This window comes from Littorina saxatilis, linkage group LG5, assembly GCF_037325665.1.
Source record: "Littorina saxatilis isolate snail1 linkage group LG5, US_GU_Lsax_2.0, whole genome shotgun sequence".
NCBI lineage: Eukaryota > Metazoa > Mollusca > Gastropoda > Littorinimorpha > Littorinidae > Littorina > Littorina saxatilis.
Window position 1 is genome coordinate 57865703 of NC_090249.1, and position 22500 is coordinate 57888202.

General features: G+C 41.9%; 2 protein-coding genes across 2 annotated transcripts in view; one reads left to right on the forward strand and one right to left on the reverse strand.

The window, feature by feature from the left end:
* Positions 1-8401, forward strand: part of LOC138967528 (ras-related protein Rab-23-like) — a gene marked incomplete in the record, with an annotated part of 60641 nt that extends 52240 nt beyond the window's left edge. Inside the window, 3 exon segments of the mRNA XM_070340100.1 lie at positions 269-351; positions 723-812; positions 1344-8401. Of these exon segments, the coding sequence (XP_070196201.1) occupies positions 269-351; positions 723-812; positions 1344-1483 (313 nt within the window).
* A 3157-nt stretch (positions 8402-11558) lies between these two features.
* The window catches only part of LOC138967535 (calponin homology domain-containing protein DDB_G0272472-like), a 12288-nt gene continuing 1346 nt past the window's right edge, over positions 11559-22500 (reverse strand). The window contains exons 2-3 of the mRNA XM_070340106.1: positions 17197-17486; positions 11559-14714 (exon numbers count right to left, since the gene is read on the reverse strand). Coding sequence (XP_070196207.1) covers positions 14223-14714; positions 17197-17486 — 782 coding nt within the window. The 3' untranslated portion in view covers positions 11559-14222. The remainder of the gene's footprint in view (positions 14715-17196; positions 17487-22500) is intronic.

Sequence of the window (22500 nt, forward strand, 5' to 3'; positions counted from 1 at the left end):
CTCTCTGCCTCTCTCTGTTTCTCTCTGTTCATTTCCTTACAGTCCCCTTATTATTTCTCCTCATCTCTCTTCTCATGCTTCTTACCTCCCCCTGACCTTGTTCTTTCACTCTATTTGCTTTCTGGATTTTATCTGCCGTTCGTTTTTTTCTCCCTCTCTCTCTCTATCCTTCTCCTGCCCCTGGTCTTCTGTTTTGAGGTAAGGACATGGTTGTGCTCAAATTATTCTTCTGTTCACCTATCTCACTCAAGTGCATTTTATTTTCCAGAGAGGAGGCAGAAAACTTAGCCAAGAAATTGAGGTTGCGCTTCTACCGGACGTCTGTGAAAGAGAACCTGAATGTTGATGAAGGTGATTAGCTAGCGTTGTTTTGTTTATCCAAATTTTAACCGTGTGCTTAGTTACTCTGAAGAAACAGTGTTCCTTATTCCTTGAAATGTTATTCTCGTAGAATCACTATTTGTATTTTGAGGTTAACACTAGAAGGGAAGTAACTGCTCTCGGAGAAGAACACAGGATAGTATATAAATAAAAGGTATCAAACATTCTCTCTTCATCTTGTCAGAAAATGGGGTTTCAACAGAAGAGCAAGGACCGACTTTTCTCCATAATTTTTCTGTTTTTCTTTTGTCTGGTTGTTACAAGGCTGAAAATGTAGCTGTAACATGTGTGGAAGTCATTATTACCTGTGTGTATTCAGGTGTATCATGACTGTCTTTCAGTGTTCCGTTACCTGGCTGAGAAGTATTTGGACCAGCTCAACAAAGTTGTGGAGGAGTTACCCCCAAGTCCTCAGAAAATTATCGGCCAGGGTATGTACATGAACCTCTTTTGTGTGTGTGTGTGTGTGTGTGTGTGCCGTGTGTGAGTGTACGTGTCTGTGTCTGTGTGTGTGTGACAAAACCATACCTTTTGAGTGGGTGAAGAAACGGGAAAGAAAGGACGGTGGGTGTGTATGTAAGGGAGGTAATCCATTCCATTTGTTCCCAACAAGAAGGGAATAAAGGTTTGATGAAAGTATGTACGAAGTTATTGCCCCTGACAGTCTCAATGCCCTCTTGGGATATGAGAATATGAAGGGCAGATGTATTATTTTGGTCAAGCAGAACCCAAAATACCCCCTTTCAAAAACTACATTTGAACAGCATCTTGAAGGGGGGGTGGGGGGCAGGGCCAGGGCCAGCCCTTGTACCGCTGCCTCATTTTGGAAGTCTCTCCCTCTCACACACTAGGTCCAGCCCTGAATCTAAAGGATGTTTTCCTTGTGTCATACTTGCACCAGTCAGCTGAAATATCAGCTGAAATAATAATAACTAACTAACTCCTTTTGTCATATGTTTCAGGATTCACGCAGGTTGACGTGAAGAGCAACTCCAAGGACAAGTCGAAGCACAAGAACGACGGTGTGATCAGCCTGCAGCCCAGCAAGCGGAGAACACACGGCAAGAAATCTCTCATGACGTCCAAGTGTGGCTTATTATAGCAGTGCCCACAACTAGATACACCTGCTGCTTTCCTTTCATAGTGGGACTTCAGTCAACTCGTATGCAGTGTGCATCGTCATATGAACACAATTAAGAGTCTGAAGATGAAATGCAGCTGCCTGACAGCCAAGGCACCTGAGATACAGGGTGTGTTTTTATGACTCCGAGCTAAACAGCTCAGTGTTTTTGTGTGTGTTGATTTTGTGAATTGCAGAAGTCTCAACTTACATATCATTGGTTTGCTGTATCTGTGTGTGGGGGCCAAATGGATGTCACCGTGTTTTTACCAGTGGACAATGTTTGGGCCTATGATCATTGATGTCTTAATATACTTACTGCATGTACATGTATACATGAGAGAGCAATTGCTATAGCCTGTGTGTCAATAGAAAGTACAGGTGGATGGTTGCAGGTGAAAGTTTGAAGCATGCCATCGATTGTGGAAATGGCAAGTGACACTGGATTTTGCAGAGATACTGTTACAGCACATTGTGCAACAAAACTGTGACAACGGATTTTGCAAAGGAACAGTGACAGTGGATTTTGCAGAGAAACAGTGACAGTGGATTTTGCAGAGAAACAGTGACAGTGGATTTTGCAGAGAAACAGTGACAGTGGATTTTGCAGAGAAACAGTGACAGTGGATTTTGCAGAGAAACAGTGACAGTGGATTTTGCAGAGAAACAGTGACAGTGGATTTTGCAGAGAAACAGTGACAGTGGATTATTGCAGAGAAATTGTGACAGTGGATTTTGTAGAGAAACTGTGACAGTGGATTTACACCAAAACTCTGACAGCGGATTTTGCAACAAACCTGTGACAGCAGTTTTTTTACAATATAACTGTGACAGCAGATTTTGCAGAGAAACATGACAGCAGATTTTGCAACAAGACTGTCACGGGGGATTTTGTGACAAACTGTAATTGTTGCAAACAGCAACTAGTCTGAAATGGAAGAAGCTATTCCGGACTCTGCTACAGTAAACACAAACACTGTGTGCCCAGTCTTGAAGATAGGTTGGCGTTTTCAGAAAAGCTTTCATGGAATGCCTGATTGTCTCCCCTCCTTCGAAACGCATTCGATACTGAGACTGTTGGTTAGCTGAAGTCTTACTCATGTGCACGTACGTCATGAGAGATATTGTCCATCACAAAAATCAAGGTCATCAACTTTTTGTATGCTAACATTTAGCATTGATTCCAACATTGATGTTAAAGAATATGGATGTTGAATCTTACTATTTCTTGTTGCTCTTGATACCTATGATTTGGTGCAAAACAGCAGTGTGTTATTTTGTGATTGTGAAATAGGTTTACACCTGCAGCATTTCTGCATTCCAGCGCATATCAACCATCTGTTTTATATCCGTGTGTATGTGTTTTCTGTACTGAGATGAATACTTTTATGAATGTTTTTGCCTTTGGTACAATCCAATCAGATAGTGTAAGTGTTCTTACTTTTGATAGAAGTGTTGAATACCTATTTATTTTGGATGAGAAATATTTGTCACAGGTTGAATAATGGGGTTTTATTTAAGATTGCAAATTTGTTCAATGAAATTTGAGGGTCTCAAATATTCACTCAAGATATAAGTCTCATATCACACTCAAGATAAAAATATCATATCAATCAAGGTAGCATGATAAAGAAGCGAGATCTTAAATCTCCAAAAAGAATGGGTTTCTCAGTTGTTACCTGTTTATACAAGGACGAGAGGTTTCAGTATAATGCTGTCTCTTTTTTTTTATCACAGGTATTCTTCAATATTTCTTGCCATCATTCAACCAACAGTTTTGTTTTTTAATCAATACTTAAAGCTCTAGCCGTTGGTACATTGATAAATGTCAGCACATGCTGTGAATGGATAAAATGTGGCATTCATGGTGATTGTTCTGTATATTGGTTTGTGTTTCTTGCCTAATGCTTGTACATAGCAGTGTGTATCAATTGCACATTGGATTTCCCTTCTTAGAGCCATGTGATGTCAGAGGATGACTAAAAGTAACACTGATGTTTAGGTGGCTCACCGAGACTACAATAGAGTGCATGTTTGTGTCCATTCAGTCATAAAAGTAAAAATGATTTCAAGTAAAAGCAATTGATACATACATTTTATTTTAATTTTTGACCAAAATATGACATTATTTTTTTGTCACTAATCTCAACAGTCTTTGAACACCTCGACTGTCTCAATGTCGAATGTTATTTTGGTCAAAATTATAAATACAGAAATGTGTATCTGGGCTTTAATTTGATAAAGATTCAGAGCACTAAGTAAAATAACCTTTTATTAAAAATTGCATTTTTGTTGTGTCAACCAAACAAAACTTCAAAAAACTTTTTGTGTGCATATTCTGCTGTGATCAAAGTTACAAACATTCATGCAGGGTTGCTACCCTTTCTTGGTTTATTTGTGTGTGTTTCTCCCAGTAAACACTCAAAGTATAGCATTTGATTTACAGTTTGATGACAGTGACATTGGCTGGTCAAGATTTGGTTTTTTTCTGTTCGGGAGAATCAAGTCAGGATCATGTTATAGACACCCACACATAAACACAGCATAATTTTGACAGCACTTTGAGATAATTTTGAGTATGTTATGTCATGGAAATGCTGTTTTTGTGTAGTTAGGACTCGGTTGCTCAACAAGATCTGATGTCCTTGTCAGAGAATTCAATTAAGCCCTAGTGTGAGTAAAAAAAACCAGAAAGGATGTAGTACAAGGTTGTAGTTTGGAAAAGTTTGAAAATCTTGTTAAAATGGTGAACAATCTGTGATTAAATCAATTTTTATATAATCATGAAGATAATAATAAAATCAGGGTATATACTTCTTATGTCTCTCTGGCTAGGTGCTGGGTTTTATTCACCCTGGAATTTTATATATATACACAAATGTACTAGTAACTGTCTCAAACAAATGTGCACCTGGTGCCTATATCAAAGAGATTAATTTTTTTGATAATTTTATTCCACCTTGCAGGAGTATCAGTATAGTTCTGTATCAATTGTTTTGGGTAATTAGCTTTTAGATTTTTAGTAATTATTTAATAGATTCATGAAATGTAGCTTGGTGTCTATAGATATGCATGTATGAGATGACCTTTAACAGCTGCACAGTTGTTTTATTCTTGTATAAGATTGAATTTTACATTCAAATTTCAAATATTTAAAGAGAGAGAGAGAGAGAGAGAGAGAGAGAGAGAGAGAGAGAGAGAGAGAGAGAGAGAGATAGATTGATTGATTGATTGATTAAACTTTATTACAGAAGGATGGAGATTTTAGGCATTGCCTAGTCTTACAATCTGTCCTTGCAAACAGAGAGAGAGAGAGAGAGAGAGAGAGAGAGAGAGAGAGAGAGAGAGAGAGAGAGAGAGAGAGAGAGAGTGCAGGCACATGTGCATGCCTTTGTACGTGAATATGTGCAATTAGGTGTCAGTATGTGTGTATATTAGTACATGATCTGGTGTACTTGTCACTACTGGCTGTGTTTTCTTGGTTTATTTTTGTTGACATATAATCAAAAATACTTAAGCGCATGTTTGTGTTGCAGAAAAAAGTTTGCTGCACGATATTCAGCGTTTGGTTTCAAGATTCTATGCATCATGTACTTGTCAATAATTCTACTTAAGGAAAACATTATCGAGGAAGGCAGTGAACCACCTTTTTCATAAGTTTCTTGTGTCGTAACGAATTTTATTCCCCCCTCTGCTTCTTTACCTCTGTAAACTTGTAGGGGTAGTTATTTTTCGATAATGACCCAGCAACCAAACAAATAACGACCCAGCAACAGCCTGAATCCTCGATAGTGCAATGGGTTGAGAGGTTGTTCTGTTTCGGTACTACTTTTTGCGACTGAAAAGTTCCGAACGCTCTAATGTACGAAGTATACATCTCTGGAGCAAACAATACAAACATACCGCATTTAAATTAACAACTACAGGCCTGAACACATGAATCTCCATATAAAATCCATGAGTTCGGTTGTTTTCTGAATCTCATCTGCCGTGCTCAAGCCGTTCATCACAAGCAATTTCCCAAGGCAAGTAACTCATACTTTGTCTAGCGACAAGAGTAGTTCCCCTTCTTTTCACTCAGTTCCTTCGACAACAGACTGCAATCCGACGGTCAGTTTTCAACAATATTTCATTTAATAAACAGATCACACGCAACCAAATGCACACATCTCATCAATTTAAACAACATAAAGGGGTTTCATACACTATTTTCCCCAGAAAACTGAACTTCATACAGTTTTTAACGTTGGAACACGGGTGCAAAAGTTCGTCTGCTAGTCCCATTTGACGAAAAAACATTATCCTAAGCGATACCAAAACATATACAGAACACACAATATCTGCCTTTGCCGCCACAGCAGAATAACAGCATATCTGTGTACTTGATTTTAGCCCAAAATAGGAAAACTGACAAGAAGTGTTAACAGAATGGAATGATTTGCACGGAACTATACAACCGCGCATTAATCGATCGCCTGCGCAGGTTGACTGGTTGAGAGAATAGGATTCGATCAAACTTTCACAAAAAAACTCCTCTTTTCTTTGAATAACTGAAGAAAGGAGGAATAAAGAGGTTACACACCTCGTCTCAGTGATTATAAAAAATAATGGTCTCAGTTCGCGGTCATGAAAAAGCTCGCTAAAGCTCGCATTTTTCATGATCCGCTAACTTCGACCATTATTTTTGATAATCACTGAGACTCGGCATGTAACCTCTACATCACACCCCCCGCGGGTTAGGGGGAAGAATTTACCCGATGCTCCCCAGCATGTCGTAAGAGGCGACTAACGGATTCTGTTTCTCCTTTTACCCTTGTTAAGTGTTTCTTGTATAGAATATAGTCAATGTTTGTAAAGATTTTAGTCAAGCAGTATGTAAGAAATGTTAAGTCCTTTGTACTGGAAACTTGCATTCTCCCAGTAAGGTCATATATTGTACTACGTTGCAAGCCCCTGGAGCAATTTTTTGATTAGTGCTTTTGTGAACAAGAAACAATTAACAAGTGGCTCTATCCCATCTCCCCCCTTTCCCCGTCGTGATATAACCTTGAACGGTTGAAAACGACGTTAAACACCAAATAAATAAAGTAAAGAAAGAACGAATTATCCCGGTACAGTCCTTGCCACGCCCTGTGTTCTTATAGGGACCTGTAGATGTCTTAAGCTTTTGAAAATGTTAATGGGGAATTAAAACAAATTTAATCAGTAAATATTTCAACACTATTACAGAAACAAAACATTGCTGGGAACACAGCACATAAATTGCAAATTTAGACAAAAAGTATTTAAAAGTAGTTGGGAAGATAAGTACTGTGGTTGCTTTCAAGATTGTTAATTTTAAAAAGCAGTAACATTTTTCTGAAAATTAAACTCTCATGTGGATTACATGTCATCAAGTTTTGCTAACTTTCGATTACTTAAAAAGGTCTTGACCTTTTATTTAATTCTAAGGATGATGGTCACAAGATGTGATAACATGTTTATCATTCCATTAATTTACAGTAGCCCAAAACTCTGGACACTATATACCATTCCAGTTTTGTTTTCAGCAATCACTCCAGAGCATAGGGTATATGATTGTTTGTGTAGATGCTGGTTTCTGTACTGAATTCTCAGACCCTCCAGGCCAAGAGAATAACATTAAAAATTATCCATTTCACGGAACAGAGTTGTTGAATGAGCGTTGCGTTTTCTAATATGTATTTCTGTGCAAAATCTTGGTTTGTTTCTGCTGTGCATATTCTTTTGAAGGTTGTGGTATATCACAAAGATTTTTATATATTTATCTTTTGTTAAACTTTTATTCTGAAGCGAAGATCTTATGTTTTTAAGTCAATTTTTAAATGATGTTTTTATTTATGTGATTTGTTTCTATTTTTCTTCACTGCTTTACTTATTGCTGTGTGTATGGTTTGCAATTATTGTGTGTGTTTTTGATTGTTTACAAGAGTATCTGTACTACTACTACTTTCACTACTTTCTCTTGTTTGCTGTTCCGACCTACTTTGAACAAAAATTATGTTCTGTCTTTTATTGACTGAGATGGAATATTTTGTCTTTATGCTTGAATATATACTTAACCTTTGAACAATTAATGCAGTGAATTTATATGTTCAAACAGGTTTTTTTGTTTGTTGTTGTTTGTTTTTTGGGTGTGTTTTTAAGAACTGTTGAATTTGTTTCCAACAGTTGCCCAGTTTCTGAAGTTGCTTGGAAATGAAGGATGTTTTGTCTTCCTCTCTTTCAACTTTTCTTTCCTTCCTTCGTTTGCATGTTTGTCTATCTTTTCCTTTGATTTCACAGAAAAAGAAGCAATACACGCATCTTGAAACGTTTCTATGCTGTCGTCATGTTAATTTTCAAATGTGTGTCACATTCTTACAAACAGACCGACACGGTTGGCCTAGTGGTAAGGCGTCCGCCCCGTGATCGGAAGGTCGTGGGTTCGAACCCCGGCCGGGTCATACCTAAGACTTTAAAATTGGCAATCTAGTGGCTGCTCCGCCTGGCGTCTGGCATTATGGGGTTAGTGCTAGGACTGGTTGGTCCGGTGTCAGAATAATGTGACTGGGTGAGACATGAAGCCTGTGCTGCGACTTCTGTCTTGTGTGTGGCGCACGTTATATGTCAAAGCAGCACCGCCCTGATATGGCCCTTCGTGGTCGGCTGGGCGTTAAGCAAACAAACAAACAAACAAATTCTTACAAACTTATATGATGTTCCCCTCCTTTTCAGATGTTTCTGATTTGAACAGTAATACAACTTACTATATCTTTATGAAGGGATAAATGCACAATGTACATAGTCCTAAACCAGGGTTGAAACATGTCTTAAGGATGTGAACTGCTGATATACTGGTTCTGCCATCGATTAAAAAAATGATTACATAGTTCAGCTGAATCTGCATTTATGTTTGATATTTCTTCTTCCATTGTGTTTTATGTGTGTGTGTGTGTGTGTGTGTGTGTGTGTGTGTGTGTGTGTGTGTGTGTGTGTGTGTGAGTGTGTATGAAACCGAGTTGTTATTTATCGTATAACCAGCTTCGTTGGGCTTAGTCTGCTGTAATACGGCAACGTAATCCCACGAAAAAAACATGAGGGGCGTGCTGACCTAAATCACTTCTTCTTCTTCCGTAGAGGACTGGGTTCTTGCGAACGTCTCAGATCCCTGCGGTGGAGTCACTGTTACCAAGAGTGGCTAGCTCCGGCAAACAGGGAGATTAGAAAGGTGGGGATGTTAAAACTATGTACAGGGGAGAGTGCGTTCAATGGGCTCTCATGCCCAGCTGCAGGAGACTGCTGCCAAGACGGGAGTCAAACGACTCCAGGGAGGGAGCCGATGATGTTAATGTTGGTAACTTATTCCATTCGGAGATGGTGCGGGGGAAAAATGTGTTTGAAAGGGATGGGTGAAGGGCGTACTCCTGGTGCAGCCGGCCAGCTCCCCCTGTTCGAGGGTCAGAGGGAGAGGTGTACGCCGCTGCGGCGATGGCTACAAGTGAGTTTTTGATTTTGTACAACATCACTAGTCGCATGTTTTGACGGCGGGTCTCCAGGCTGTCCCAGTTGAGCATAGTGTTAACGGAGCTAGGGTTCCTGTCTGCACGGTGTACTTGTTGAACGTGCACATACCTAGCTGCTCGTCGCTGGACCTTTTCAAGTGGAGCCTTTCCCTGTTTCACAGAAGCAGGCAAAGGAACACATGCAGTCGCTGGCCCTTTCTCCTTTCGATGCGTTGTACACCTCTTGTTGAGACTGTCCTCCGTTTCTTATACGCTAGAATTGGCGACTGTGGCGAGGAAGTAGTGTTTCTTTGGCAATTCTTGCCGCGAGGAACTCGAGGATTTAGTGAACTGAACTGAACTGAACTAAATTTTACAAGGATTAAAACTTGATGCTAGGCGTTTTCATACAATTTGTTCTTGAGACGCATGGGAAACATACAAACATTCACGTACACACACTAACACACACACACACACTCATTCTCTCGCTTGACTTGGTAAAAGAGATTTCAAATCAGCCATCCGTCACTCACACACACACACACAAACACACTGATTCACACACACACACACACACACAAACACACTGATTCACACACACACACACACACACACAAACACACTGATTCACACACACACACACACACACACACACACACACACACGCGCACACACACACACACACACACCTCGTCGGAAAACGAAGTATGAGTGCCTAAATGGCGAGGGGGGGGGGCCCTGCAGGTAAAAGCCCACTCGTGCAAAACACCAGTGTACGTCGGTGGTCTTGTACCTCATTTGCATGATTTTTTCTTTAATTTAAACCAAAAAAAGATTAATTTTTGAGCTCAGCTTCAACTCAAACACAGCATATGTATCATTAGATTCAAGAAATAATCAATACGATACAATCATTTTTAAATCTGTTCTTGCAATTTCATTTTCAAACAGAATTCAACATCACACGTTCATACTTAGTCGGTGTTCTAAGCTTCCAAGATCAAAACAAATAATAATGCAAAACCATTGTCCGGACGGAGTCAACAGGTGGCTGACCAAACTTCCAATGATCAATTGAAAAATATGGTCGGGGCGTGGATGGATATCACCGGGAAGAATTCACATGTAAAGTTTCACAAAAATGTGTCCAGCAGTTGACTAAATGTAAAAATACAAGTTTTAACCCAGTGGGTCTGGTGCAGATAGGAAAACCCGAAACAATTGGTTTAATTGTTCTCACTCATCACTTCAGAAAAAAACCACTCACTTGCGCATTCTGTAATCAGCGGGGGAAAACATATCAAATATTCACTAGTAATTTGGACTAATGCTTTGGGTGCCGATACAATTTTACAGACAATGTTCACCGTATTAAACTCGGATTTATGTCTATTCGATAAAAGTTATAGGAAGGACATCCATCAATAAATAATGTGTTTACTGAAAATGCTGGGATGGTGGTCTGTTGATGACGTCACACGTACTCTCACAGACTAAATTGAGCTGCATAAAAGCCCTGGGGTTTTTACACCCCCGGTATAGGGGTGTGTATAGGATTCGGTCGATGTGTTTGTTTGTTTGTTTGTTTGTTTGTGTGTTTGTGTGTTTGTGTTCGCATATAGATCTCAAGAATGAACGGACCGATCGTCACCAAACTTGGTGAACAGGTTCTATACATTCCTGAGACGGTCCTTACCAAAATTGGGACCAGTCAAACACACGGTTAGGGAGTTATTGGTGGATTAAAATTATACAAGGACTTGTAGAGGGACATATTCATGGTCAAAGGGAAATAACCATTCTCACTGCCACCAACTGAGAAGGTTATTTCCCTTTGACGGGGGTGTTTTTCCTATCGGAGGAATTTCTTGTTTGTTTAAACGTCCCTTCAACTTAATTGGCTATGCGGGACCTGTGTTGCGAGTAAAAAGCAATTTGGAATGTTATCAACATTAAACCAGATGCTGCTCTTCGCGGGACACGTTCGGAACGTCCTAATGCAGATAATTTATCATAATTTTAAAACTTTCTGGGGGTAATTAAACTAATGTCTCATTTCGGACATCGCAGATTGTGAACACTTTGAAACAACGTTTGCATATCACTCAACGTCCATATCAGTCAGAGAACGACCATATTGAGCTTCTTCTGATGCACTTTTTTTCAAAATGGGGGTAATGGTACGTTTTGCAGATCGGTGCAAAGATGTCTTGGTCACTTGTTTGTTTTTTTAAGATTGTGTGAACTCTGCTCTGCATTGTGTACATTTATGGTTAAAATCGTGTGGATGATCCAGCAAATATCTTTATGTAAATTTAAAAAAAAAACTGATCTAATTTTAGCCCACTAAAATGTCATGTAATTTCTGTTTTGAGCCATATATCACAATAATTCGAATAGAAACACGTCATTCTAACGAAAGCGTAAACCAAGGACTTACAACAGTTATAAACTTTTATAATATAAACCACACAGTAGGTCCTGTGATTGTAATTGATCAATATCGGTCACATACCCGATCCAATTACCCAACCCTCGTTTAGGCTCTTACATCTTCTCCTCTTCTTCTTCTTCTTCTTCTTCTTCTTCTTCTTCTTCTTCTTCTTCTTCTTCTTCTTCTTCTTCTTCTTCTTCTTCTTCTTCTTCTTCTTCTTCTTCTTCCATGGGCTTAGACTCCCACGTTCACTCATGTTTTTAGCACGAGTGGATTTGTACGTGTATGACCGTTTTTACCCCGCCATTCAGGCAGCCATACGCCGATTTCGGGGGATAGGCTCTTATATGATTCTTGGCATGTCATCATATTCGAAAGTCTGTGTCATAAAGTCAGTCCGATAAATGTCTCTACTTTGCACACTTGGTTCAACACACTCTGACAGTTTCAGATGCAATATCCAGCGAAATCGATTTTTTGAGTCAATCGGTGTCTTATGTCTTTAAGCACTGACCAAATATTGCTAAAACGTTCAATGGCTTCCTGTGGGATGCCTGAGGGTTTTAGAGAGCTTTTTTTTCTGACTGCTGTTGTCTCCTTGTATCTTGCAAACCTGTGATGTTTACAGGGCGATTAAAGTATCTCAAACACGGCTCCTGTTGGACTGGGGTTTTTTGCCTCCAAAGGTAATTCAAGTTTTGTGTACACTTGGTTACATTTTATAGGGTTGTACTCTCACTGACGTTATGGCCATCGTACGCAGTGTTCTGGTTCTCCTTTTCCTCCTTTCGAGCGGCCAGGTCGCCGTGGAGACCTTTTTTGCCAATGGGGATGAGTCTGGACCCTGAGCAAAAGTCAGAAAATCCCGCGAACTCATGTTGATCTTCAGTTTCAATCGAAAGGTCTTCTCTGCCTCTCGTCACGTGGGATGGCCCGTTTGATGTTCATTATCTTCATCATCTTGTCTTTCCCCACCAAATTGGAGGGAGCGCAGATTCTCATCAGCTCTTCAACGTTGGCTGACTGCCATCTTGGAATCTCACTCTGCAGCTCACCCAAGGTTTTCTTCGCGGTCTTCTCCATTTTCAGTTGCCTCCATTTCTCCGGCAAACCGTTCATCGTATACAGAAAAGGATTGAGCGCGGAGTTGAGAGGCAGGACAAAAATGGCGACCCACACGTTGACCTCGCCGGGAATAGGAGTGCCATGAGCTGCCAGCAGTCCCATTACACCGATAGTGAACCAGCAGCAGAAGTCGGTCAGGACGATCAGAAACAGACGTCTGGCGATGGTCATGTCCTGCTCTCGTCGCTGTATGCCCGCAGCCCTGCTTGCCCTTCGGACAGCACAGTAGATGATCACCTGCCCGACACCGATGAAGATGAAGATGATAAAGTTCAGAACGATAAAGACGCCAAAAGGGTAGGTCTGTCCCGAAAACTGCTGTCGCGTTATGGGCAGGGGGATACAGATGCCGTTCTCACCGTAGAAGTCCATGCCAGTAATCAGAGGCACTTAAGCCAGAGCAATACAGACCACCCACACTCCACAGCAAGCCACGATGATCCCTTTGCGGGTCAGATGGACACTCTTGTTAAAGGGAAAGCAGATGACCAGAACGCGGTCCAGTGTGATCAGGCAAATCACGAAGGCTGAAACCTCGCTGGACACGAAAGACAGGAAGCCTGCAGTGGTACACGCTGCTGTCTTTCCATTCGTTTTCTTTGACCACGTACACGCCACGAAACTGTGCGTCCGCAACTCCAATCATCGTCATGTAGATCCCCATCAGGAGGTCCGAGGCACACAGGTTCGTCACCAGAATCCTAGATGTTGGTGCTAATGTCTGTGCTCTGACAAACAGCCTGTAGATAAGAACTCCAACGTTACCAACCACTGCCAGTACAGCCACGGTCCACAGACAAACCCTGAAGAAATCTTGGGCCAGCAGGTCATTGCACGAAGACAGTTCATCCACAGGAGGAACGCATTCTGTTAAAGAGGGATGGAAGTACTTGCAGCAGAGCTTGGGTTGATCCGTGTATAACCGTTTAAGCGATGTCATGCCAGACAGAGATTGCTTGCCAAAGCTTTTGACCGGATTCTCCCTTATGTCCAGATATTTGAGTGAAGACAGAGGACTCAATGATTCATTCTCTATTCCCCCCAGACCCACGCTGGTCATGATCAAAGTTATCAGGTTATTAAACCCGACGCGTATGTATCTTTGAGTTATTAACCCAAAAGCAATGTCATAACGCATCAAACTCAGGTTTTTTGTTTTGTTTTTTAGGCTGAAAAACTCCGAAACCTTTTACTTTTCAGTTAAAAATGTGCATGATAGCGTTTTGTCTCGCTATACTAGTATACATGAGATAGTCCTCATGGGTTAATCAGCTGAAACTAAACACAAATAGAGTCTCTCTGCAGCTTTGAGAGTCTATTTTAACAGGGCTGTATTCACGTTTCCTTCAGGAAATTGTTTCTTTTATTCTTGTGTATGTGTTTTACTCCGATACCCCATGAAAAAAAGTATGGGCAGTTTGTTCTCAACTTTTCTCTCCTGGGCTGTAAGCTAAAGACCCTCACAACAAATGTGTGCCAGTTGTCTCCCCTATGCCGTACAACAGCGTCACAGAAAGTTGTGCTGCACCAGTTTCTTCAGACTGTCTCCAGTGTAGCTGACGCTCTCTGTGGGCCAAGAAGTCCCACCTCTGATTCCTCACCACCCCGTCCTCCTCCTTCCCCATGGACTCGACAAGAATCATGGCGATGTCCGCCTTCACTCTCGGCTCCGCGCGCTTCCGTCTCTGCTGCGATGACTTCCCTCGCTCCCGCGTCTCTCCCTTACTTCCTGCACCTGTAGGGGGCTCCTCACTCGCGGCTTGCTTTCCGCTTTTCGTGCCAACGTCACTTCCGGCTCTGCGCGCGTCGTCGTCAGGCCTTCTCTCGGCGTTTGAGGTTCTGCGTGCGGCGTCGTCGGGCCGTCTCTCGGCGTTGGAGGGTACTCTTCGGACTCGAAGGCTTCGTTGCTGATCCCGTTTTCCTTGGCCAGTGCCTTGCGCTTGCGGACCTCCTCCGCGTGCTTTTTGCGCCGCTCCTGCCTTTCCCTCAGCTCGCGCAGCTGTCGCTCGCGGTTGTTCTCCACCTGGTCCATGCGCTGTGCGATTGTCTCCTCCTTGCTCTTCTGGTATTGCGTGAAGTTCTCCAGTGCCGCGATGGCGTCCGTTCGCTCCATCACCTTCAGCTTGTCCAGGCGTTCCTGCTCTCGCTTCTGAAAAACACAGGCAAGGGAGGACTGGGTTATAGCCTATATGATTTAGAATATAAGTTGTATATAGTAATTTATATAATGTAGAATTTGTTTGTTATCTGAACTCCAAAATAGAAACATAAGGCCGTAAAGGCGGTTCTTAATTGAGCTCGAAGTCGACTTCGTGAAGACTTTGCTAAGTCTTTTTTGCAAAACAATCATCGCAGAAGCTACGTGCAGCCAGCTTCGTGAAGAAGATTTCTCGAAGTCAACTTCGACCAATCAATTTGAGGCTTAAATGTGAGGATAGTTAACCCCCTCTCTGCCTTTATTTCTAAAACCATGTCCTTACTTTTAAAGGCATACGAACGCACTCCCGTGTTTACAAAGTGTAGTTTGCCCACAATCGATGTCAAACGCACCATAAGACCATATAATGACGATACGTCACCATGCGCGGACCATAATACATGCATTACAGCTTGTTCTAGCCTCTGAAAAAGTGAGGATGTCAACAAAGCCGCGGTGTTCTCTCCCGATCCCTTGCATCAACGTTACATGTGTTGCCAAATCTATAAATAGGACGATCCAGATCAAAATGAAAATTCAAATATCTCAACATTTAAGGGGTCCTAGACCACAGTATTTTGCAGGGAACTTAATTTAGTCTGTCTCCAGCTGTTGGTAAAGCAATTAGCGTGTATAGTCATCGAGTACATATGGCTTTAACAATCCCTTGCTATGTTCTGAAGAAGTGTGAGTATCAGCCTTCAGTTCTGTTTTCTCTCACCCAATATGTCTCAACTGGCTCTAGCCTTAATCCTTTCCCAATTCCTCAAGTGTGCATCATGCCACTGCCAGAAACATGTATAAACTCCCTGCTGCCTTTGGAATGACAGTTTAGTTGTTCCGTATTTGATTTCATGTAGGGCCTATAATGTAATTATTATTAACGTTGTTCATTGATCGTGATTGGATTGTTATACAGAGGCACTTTTCAAACAGCACGCTCAAGCGAGAAATTTCCATCAAATCATACACACATAAAGCATCTTTCCCGAACACTTCATTAAGATATTATTTTTAATTCACAGCAAATAAAAAAAACACTACAATTTCAGCGGTTCACACAGATAATGAGGCATGCTTTGTCCGTATTAGTTTAGACTAGTGTTAATGAAAAAAAAGGCGCCTTTAGTACTCCATTTCACCACTATCATATACTTTCTGGCTCCGGTTTCAAAAGGTCTTCCGCGATTTTTTGAGTTTTTATGATGGCCCTAAACAGAACGTTTGCAATGGAAGACAAGTATACTACATTCACCAAGCATTTTTGTGTGGATATAATTGAAACCTGCTCTTCTTGAATGTTTTGCTCTTTCTGTATTTCGATACGAATTGCATCGGTCCATTTAGAATGTAATCGTCACCTATACGAGTGTTGCTACTCTGATATCATATTGTTCAATATTGAGGATGAACTCGTAATGAAGAAGATTCGTGGAATATACGCCCCTCTTTTCCAGAACAAAAATCTATTGGCCTTGATCTCGGCTTCCAGTACTTGATAGTTTATCTCAAGCAACGTCTTCAAAGGTTATTAAGTTATGACAGCTTCAGAAAGCACAAAAGACAAAATGTCCGAACCGTTTCTTTGACCTTGACCATGTCGAGCTTGACCTACATTGAGGACAGAACAGATCGCTTTACTACGAAGCAAGTTTCATTATTAATAGTTCATTAGTTCAAGTTTTATTAATAGAATTTGTAACAGTTTTTATTTTTTTTAATTTTTTTTTTAATTTACTATATTAGCATATGTCATGATTGTATTGATTGTATTTATTGTTCAAAATGCCCCCATGGGTTATGGACTAATAAAACTTGAACTTGAACTTGAACTTGCATGAGAATTTGTTTTTGTTTTAAGTTCATTTAAAAATATATATTTAGTAGCTTAAATGTGTTGGCACATGACTCTGATACAAAAAAACGAACATGGAGGCAGATGAACAGACGCTGAGGAGCATAAATGTAAGCTTACAATTCTGCAAACTGCGGTGACACGCGCATGCGCAAGAACAGTACCACTGTAACACGTGGACAAGATGTACGATTAAAAAGCTTGCCTTAAAGCAAGAGTATTCACTCTGTCACCAACCCATACAAACCCGACAGAGTTAGGCACAAAAAATAAAAATAGGTGTGGTTAAGGTAACATAGCCAAAAAAATAGGGTAGGAAGGTAGGCAATCACTTTTTTTTTTTAAACTTTTTTTTCTAATGTGTACAAATTAAACCTACTTGACAGGGAAATAAGTGTGCGACTCGAGCGCTTTCGCTTTCATTGCGTTTTCTGCACTCGGTTTTTGTTTTTTGTTTTTGACAAATGTAATAAAAAGTTATAGGGTCGGCCCCTAAAAATAGGGTAGGTCGGGTTACCGTAACCACACCTTTTTTTTTTTTAGGCCTTATAATATTTCCGAAGTCCGTCAATCGCTCACCTTTCTTCTTAGCTCTGCCCTTTCCAGTTTTTCTCGGATTTCTTCCTTCGTGAGCGCGGCCTTCTTTCCTCTTCTTTTCTCCGACAGTTTTTCTAGCCTTGGAGGAGGCTTTGGAAGCCCGTCCCCCGACGCGTCGACGATCTCAAAGCACATGCCCCCGGAGTTCTCGGCCTTGGGTTTGGTGATGAGTCCCTCCTCCCTCAGGCTCTGCATGATGTGAGCCTCCTCCTGGCGCGCCCGATCCTTGGCGCTGTTCCGTGTGCCCACCTGCACCCCTGTGATGCCCATCTCTGGAAGAAACAAGAGGAGATATGTTAAAGGCTTACCAATGATCTCTTCTTCTTCTTCTTCGTTCATGGGCTTAGACTCCCACGTTCACTCATGTTTTCAGCACGAGTGGATTTTTACGTGTATGACCGTTTTTACCCCGCCGTTCAGGCAGCATACGCCGAGGCATGCTGGGTATTTTCGTGTTTCTATTACCCACCGAACTCTGACATGGATTACAGGATCTTTTCCGTGCGCACTTGGTCTTGTGCTTGCGTGTACACACGAAGGGGGTTAAGTCACTAGCAGGTCTGCACATAAGTTGACCTGGGAGATCGGAAAAATCTCCACTCTTAACCCACCATACAGTGAGTTCCACAGCTTGACTAAATGTAGTAATTTCGCCTTACGCGACTTGTTCTTAGATATTACCACTTGAGTGGGGGAGGGCCGCAAGATGGACGAAGAAATGCATTATCATGTAAATCACCCATTTGTTCGTTGTTGACTAACATGAATGAGCATTGTAGGATTACTTGGAGCCTAACTACCTAAGGTTTCTGCAGCTCGAGAAATCGACATAGGTGGGAATTAACGCAAAATTTAATAGAAGTGGCTGCAGCCGACTTCGGACCAAATGGCCAGTTCTTCATGCACTGAGTGTGTGCTTTTTCGGTGTGTGTGTGTGTGTGTGTGTGTGTGTGTGTGTGTGTGTGTGTGTGTGTGTGTGTGTGTGTGTGTGTGTGTGTTTTAGTTTGCTATTCGATCATAATCAACGTTTTGTCGAAACTAACATATCAACTATTTAAAACAAAACAAAAATCAGTGGTAAGTACACGACCAAAGGAGTATTTATTCAGCAGCCAGCCAGCCACTTGGCGGGGCGTTCAAAGTCTTGAACGGACTTGCCCCAAAATTGTCCACGATTGGAATCCAAAATGCACTGTTGTAGCTACCCGCTGGCCTTACAGGGGTAACGTGTATTGTTTGCCACTCTATGCGACGCACCCCCCACACAATATGACGTCCCACCTTCGGCCAACCTTCTTTATCCCCTAAAGATCCCGACGGCTCTATTGTGCTAAGACCCATGCTGTTTGTCCCACTTATAGGCTTTGGAACTTGTCTTATACTTACAGTAAGAACCTGTGTTACCTGCGACTTGTTATACCTGGGGTTATTAGTGCACATACGTAAGTGTTTTGTCAAGCAAGTGATTATCTCGGCGATTTAAGCAGGGTTAATCTTGTGTAGAGGTGGCTAAGTTCAAACGACTGTAAGGAATTCTCCTTTTAGATAGGCGTTGGCCGTGGTTTTAAAAATCTCTGACGACTTTGAGAATTATCTCCTCTTGTTTCCAGCTCTGATTAAAAAATCTCTCTCTCTCTCTCTCTCTCTCTCTCTCTCTCTCTCTCTCTCTCTCTCTCTCTCTCTCTCTCTCTCTCTCTCTCCCTCTCTCCCCCTCTCTCTCTCTGATCATGCTCGTCTATATTGCCTTTTTGCTCTCTGTGGTGGTGTTCAATGTTTTGTTCTTTATACTGTCGCAAAAGACCAGCTGTAAGGAAAGTTTTTTTCTGGACATAATGCTCTCTCTTGTGTGTTTGTTTTTTCCTCCCAATAACTATGTATTCGTGTGATTCTTTCTTTCTTCGTTCATGGGCTTAGACTCCCACGTTCACTCATGTTTTTAGCACGAGTGGATTTTTACGTGTATGACCGTTTTTACCCCGCCATTTAGGCAGCATACGCCGATTTCGGGGGAACTATTCGTGTGATGAGTTTTAGTAGTAGTTGTAGTAGTAGTTTAGTCCCTCTTTAGGGCGAGGCCCAGATGCAAAAAGGCATATCTATGCCTATTCTTGTTACCCTCGAAAAATAAAGATTTGTCATTCTCTCTCTCTCTCTCTCTCTCTCTCTCTCTCTCTCTCTCTCTCTCTCTCTCTCTCTCTCTCTCTCTCTCTCTCTCTCTCTCTCTCTCTCTCTCTCTCTCTCTCTCTCTCTCTCTCTCTCTCTCTCTCTCTCTCTCTCTCTCTCTCTTTCTCTCTCTCTCTCGAGATATTCTGCAAACGGTTCCCATGTTTGCCCACTTTGCAGATACCCTCACGAAAACGAGCACCACTTTCTTTTTAAGTGTCCAGTATACTCTGATATAAGAGAAACTTACCTAGGAAATGTCTTTGAAATCGGTCAACTAGAAAACTCGTCAATGCAGATACTACTAACACAAAACAAAAGTAGGTTGTGGGCACTCTCCCGGTATACATTTTATGCATTCAGGCATCGACAGCAACTGCTAGGCTAAAATGAATGTGTGTAAATGATTTTCGATCGCTATGTTCCAACCCTTAGCACTGTATTATGCACTTGTTTGTGAGAGAGTATACATTGAATGGAAACTCTACTCCCCCCTTGTACAAACACAACAGTGTGGTTTACAATAAAATTTCTGAGTTCTTCTGAGTTCTCTCTCTCTCTCTCGGTGCACCTTCTCTCTCTCTCTCTCTCTCTCCCTCTCTTTTTCTCTCTATCTCTCGGTGCACCCTCTCTCTCTCTCTCTCTCTCTCTCTCTCTCTCTCTCTCTCTCTCTCTCTCCCTCTCCCTCTCTCTTTCTCTCTATCTCGGTGCACCCTCTCTCTCTCTCTCTCTCTCTGTCTCTCTAGATCTGTCTCTGTCTCTGTCTCTGTCTCTCTCTCTATCTTATACATATATTATTCCATTTGGTATTTATTCTCCGTCTCCTGTCACAGTCACACAAATATGCTGTCCCCCACGGTCACCTATTTCTTGTTGTCATTTCTATCGAATACTACAGTGTGAATATTGCCTGCTAACCTGCACTGAAACAACAGACCCTTTCGCGTGTCTGCAGCGTCTTAGATTCCTGCGATCAGATTAGTGAGGGCTGACGATTAAACGCCACCTAAACCTTTTGTGTTTGTTCGATCGTTCCGTGGGTCTTTCATGCTGCACCTGAAGCCAGATTCAGTCAAGCGAATAATGATTCGATTCGGGCCAAGATTTCGTGCGGGCCTTTTGCATGAAGCGACAGAGTGGTTTGATCGTTACAGACTTTGCCTTTGACACTGTTGTGAACATTTTGCAAGGGAATAAAGAGAAGCTACGCTGGTTTGAACGCTGTATAGTTTGTGTGTCTGTGTGGTCGAATTGTGATTTTGTTGTTGTTGTTGTTGTTGTTGTTGTTTTGTTTGGATGTTTGTTTGTTTCTTTGTTTTTTCCTTTTCTTCCTTTCTTTCTTCTTTCCGCATTCTCTTTCTTTTTTCTTTCTTTTTGTTTTTTTTGATAATGATGATCATTCATCACCCACCATCCTCCTCTCTCTCTTTCTCTCTCTGTCTCTGCAGTCTCTGTCTCTGTCTCTGTCTCTCTCTGTCTCTCTCTCTCTGTCTCTCTCTGTCTGTCTCTCTCTCTCTCTCTTTCTCTCTCTGTCTGTCTCTCTCTTTCTCTCTTACTCTCTCTCTCTCTTCCTCTCTGTCTCTCTCTCTCTCTCTCCGAGTCTCTCTCTCTCTCTCTCTCTCTCTCTCTCTCTCTCTCTTTCTCTCCCTCTCTCTCTCTATCTCGTGACTGGTTTTATTCATAATCTCTGTTAGATTACTGGCACAGACAGACAGAAACACAGACACTAGCTTCACCTTTGATATCAATAATGTTTAGGTGTTGAAACAGGTATAATTAGACAGACCAAAGTAATCAAACTTGTCTTCTGATGTGATTGTACAGATATACACAAGAGAGAAACACACAAGTAACCTTTTTATAAGTTGTATGTGACTCAGACGTGTCTCTCAGGGCCGGACCCAGGGGGGGGGGGGGGGGGGTTCCAGGGGTTCCGGAACCCCACCCCTGGAAAAAGCATGTACCTTGCTTTGAGTGGGGTTTTTTTTTTTACTAGTTTTAGCACCAAAACAATGCTGCTCTTAACCCTCAAAACAAGGCCCAGAATGCACCAGATTGCACAGATTTTAACCGTTTTTCAAAAATTTTCCGGGGGAGCATGCCCCCGGACCCCCCTAGTTCGCGCGCCTGCTTTGCAGGCGCGCGCTTGTGGCTTCGCCACTTCGCTGATTTGCCCCCCCAAAAAAGGAGGAACCCCCCCCTTACAACTCATTTGGTCCGGCCCTGTCTCTTATGCTGGCAGCCAATTGCCATTTCATTTTGCATTCTGCTAATCAGTGTTCTTCCCAATACTAGCTTGGCGGAACCAAAATAGAAACAAGATTCGTATAACATTATTTTGAACACAAATATTCTGATTGCATCTACAGTAATTTTATTTTTTAATTAATCAGACGAATACATTTATATTTTTTATACAATTAACTGGCAATCGTTGTTTTCACCAGCAGTCCGGTATGCTTTATTTGATATCACAACGTATACAGAGGAACTCTGAGTTTTCTCAGACCTTCTGTTCATAATCTCTGTAATGTACCCCCATTTTAAGATTCATCCTTCTACAGACCTTGTTTGTTTGTTTGCTTAACGCCCAGCCGACCACGAAGGTGCTGCTTTGACATATAACGTGCGCCACACACAAGACAGAAGTCGCAGCACAGGCTTCATGTCTCACCCAGTCACATTATTCTGACACCGGACCAACCAGTCCTAGCACTAACCCCATAATGCCAGACGCCAGGCGGAGCAGCCACTAGATTGCCAATTTTAAAGTCTTAGGTATGACCCGGCCGGGGTTCGAACCCACGACCTCCCGATCACTGGGCGGACGCCTTACCACTAGACCAACCGTGCCGGTTCTTCTACAGACCTGAATTTCTCAGATGTTTGGAGGTCCAAAAAGGGGGGGGGGGGTTCCTCTGTATACAATGGGGCAGACACAGAACAAACAATTCTCTGCTGAGCTTTCTTTGTTAGGACAGGTGGAAAAGCTGCCCCACTGTCTTCAGTCACACTGATTCAGTGCGTACTGCAGCACTCACAGACACACATTACAGACACGAGGCACCATTCACACTGTACAAATAACAGACTGGCTTTATCTAAGGGTATATTACGTACATG